The sequence below is a fragment of the Hipposideros armiger genome, unplaced genomic scaffold (assembly GCF_001890085.2).
Source record: "Hipposideros armiger isolate ML-2016 unplaced genomic scaffold, ASM189008v1 scaffold_242, whole genome shotgun sequence".
Taxonomy (NCBI): Eukaryota; Metazoa; Chordata; class Mammalia; order Chiroptera; family Hipposideridae; genus Hipposideros; species Hipposideros armiger.
Window position 1 is genome coordinate 2,535,857 of NW_017731592.1, and position 2,741 is coordinate 2,538,597.

Consider the following 2,741-nt stretch of genomic DNA (forward strand, 5'->3'; position numbering starts at 1 on the left):
TAGATAAAGGGATTGACCAGGGGAGTCACCACTGTGAAGATGATAGTGGCCACTTTGTCCTGGACTGAGTAGGAGGATGAAGGGTGCATGTAGACACCCAGGATTGCCCCATAGAAGAGGGAGACCACAGTGAGGTGAGATCCACATGTGGACAGGGCTTTCCTTATTCCATGGGCAGATGGCAACTTCAGTACATTAGAGAAGATATAAGCATATGAAACAATAATACATGAAAATGGGGTCAGACATATCAAGCCACCCACAATGAATACTATCAGGTCATTGATAAAGGTGTCAGAACAAGACAGCTTTAGAATAGGGTAAGGGTCACAGAAGAAGTGATGCACAACATTGTTGGAACAAAATGTGAGTTGAACCATGAGAAGAGTATGAAGGAAAGCATGCAGGTTTGTAATGACCCAAGATACAACCACGAGAAGGACACAGAATTTGGGCCTCATGATCATGGTGTAATGGAGTGGGCAGCAGATGGCAGTGTAACGGTCATAGGCCATTACACTCAGAAGGAATCCATCCATGTTGATGAAAGTGATGAAGAAGTAGATCTGAGTCATGCATTCCACATAAGAGATAGACTTACTTCCCAGTATGTGATTCACCAGCATCTTGGGGATTGTGACTGATGAAAAGCAGATGTCAACACAGGAGAGGTTGGCCAAGAAGAAGTACATGGGTGTATGGAGATGACTGTCACAGCAGATGGTCAAAATGATGAGAAAGTTCCCGATGATGGTGACCAGATATATCCACAAGAACAGCCCAAAAAGAATCTCTTCCTGCTCTGACTGCCCAGAGAGTCCCAGAAGAAGGAATTCTGTGACTCTAGTCTGGTTGTCTCTGTCCATGTCTGCAAGGGAGAAAATATGGTGAAAAGTAAAAGGAAAAATTTAATTACATTGGACTTGTAATTTTTTTAATGATAGCAGATCGAAAGTTTATTTCTTAATATTACTTCAAATATACAATTAGACTAGACTGGTAATAATATGTCATCATCTGAGCTATATTTTTTGTGATACTGTTTTTATCATTCTTTAAGAATTAACTCACATTAGATGATTCTATGGACTTAGTTTTACTGAAATAAATAACCAGTTAATTTCTATAGTTTTAATTTATGTTCAGTTATCTTTGATTAATCCAGCTTAAGTCATACTTCACTAACAATAAGTGAATATCTGACATGTACAAAGTGTTATCACATACATTATTTCTTTTTATCCTATGAATGATGAGTTGTATTGTTCATAGATGAGGACAGTGAGAAGAGGAATCAGAAATAAGGAAACAGACTCAGAGAGATTAGGTGGTGACAGATGAGATTGACAGAGCCCATAACATTTACAGTTCTAAAACAGCTAAAATGCAGTTTTCTTTAAATTCCTCCTCAGTATTACCTCCATATTTTGATTAGCTACTACTTATTGAAAACATAGCCAAGTGTCAGGCACTGTACTCCTGCTTTACATGCATTTTCCCATTTTATCCTTCTTAAAATCTGTAAATTTTAGAAATAACAAGCTTCATTAAGCAGAAGGAAAAAAATGAAGTGAGGAGATTTAGCTATTTGTGCAAGGCCATAAATTCTTTTACCTGAATAAAATGCTACTTTATACAACTCACTCCAATTCATTCTGGGTGCCTCTTCCATTTTCCCAGGATTATACAATTTTAGGCTTTGAAGGATCTGCCCAGTGGTTAGTCCTCAACCTTGTGGCATCAAAATGTCCTTGTAGTAGGACATTTACAACTGTTGGCATGGATGAGCTAAGCATGCTGGTGAGATTGTTGTTTCAGGATTCTGCAAAGAGACTTCTTTTCTCCCTGTGCTTGTCAAAATATGACCACTTAAATGTAGTGCTTGGTATTATTCTTGAAGAGGAAGAAGAGATTCACAGAGAAAGTAAAATTATGGGATATATCTGAGTGATAATCCCGACATTAAGAAATCAATATAGGCAGGAAAAGTCAGATAAAGCATTGTGGGTGTGATAGTATTTGGAAAGTAGAGAGGAGGGGAGATGGCATTTCTGGTAAGGACTAAGGCCTGGGGCAAACAGAAGGAGGAAGGGGAGGAGACTGACAGTTTAAGTGGCTTGACTCGCTGGAGCTGAGGATGTTACAGGCAATACTTTAAGGTGACTGGTTGTAGGATGTACGTAATATGGCAACAGGGAAGTGTCCTAGCATTTTGAGTGTTGAAAGTGGAGGCTCGGGTTGCATCAAAGAAAACTCAAAGAAATATTTGTGCAGCCCTTTTCATTGTGCCCCTAACAACAGATGTGAATATTCTGGTCTTAATGGCAGGTTCTTTCCTATAATGGAAATGGTAATAAAAGGTGAAAGAGGTATAGCAGAATGGCAGTGGGTTTTTTCCTTATTATCTGGGAACTGTGGATAAAGCCAAAAACAGGTCGATAGGTTCTAAATAACTCAAACTCTGCTTTGAGAGAGCTGCCAGCATTAAGGTTAGCTGCATTCTGTCAATGTTTGCTGGGACGGCCCTACCAGGAACATAATCAACACTATCTCCAATCCCAAGTCACTATGGTAAGTGGGCTGAGACGTGAAAGAGCAGTGATCCTGAAGAAAGGCTGTGCCCTCTCATCATACCCCTTTGTGACAAAGGAGTGGGCCTCCTAGTTCCCAAATCTGAAGGAAGAGAGCACCAAGAAAATCACTCCAACAAAACTGAGATGCTTGCATGATGGGGGGACCAT

General features: G+C 39.8%; 1 protein-coding gene across 1 annotated transcript; it reads right to left on the bottom strand.

Annotated features, from left to right (window-relative positions):
- Nucleotides 1-2: 2 nt before the first annotated feature.
- Nucleotides 3-866, bottom strand: LOC109389753 (olfactory receptor 1361-like; the record flags this gene model as incomplete). The annotated part of the gene is made up of 1 exon (XM_019655555.1): nt 3-866. A coding segment is annotated over exon 1 (864 nt), but the record flags the coding sequence as incomplete, so codon positions are not given.
- Between the last annotated feature and the right edge of the window lie 1,875 nt (nt 867-2,741).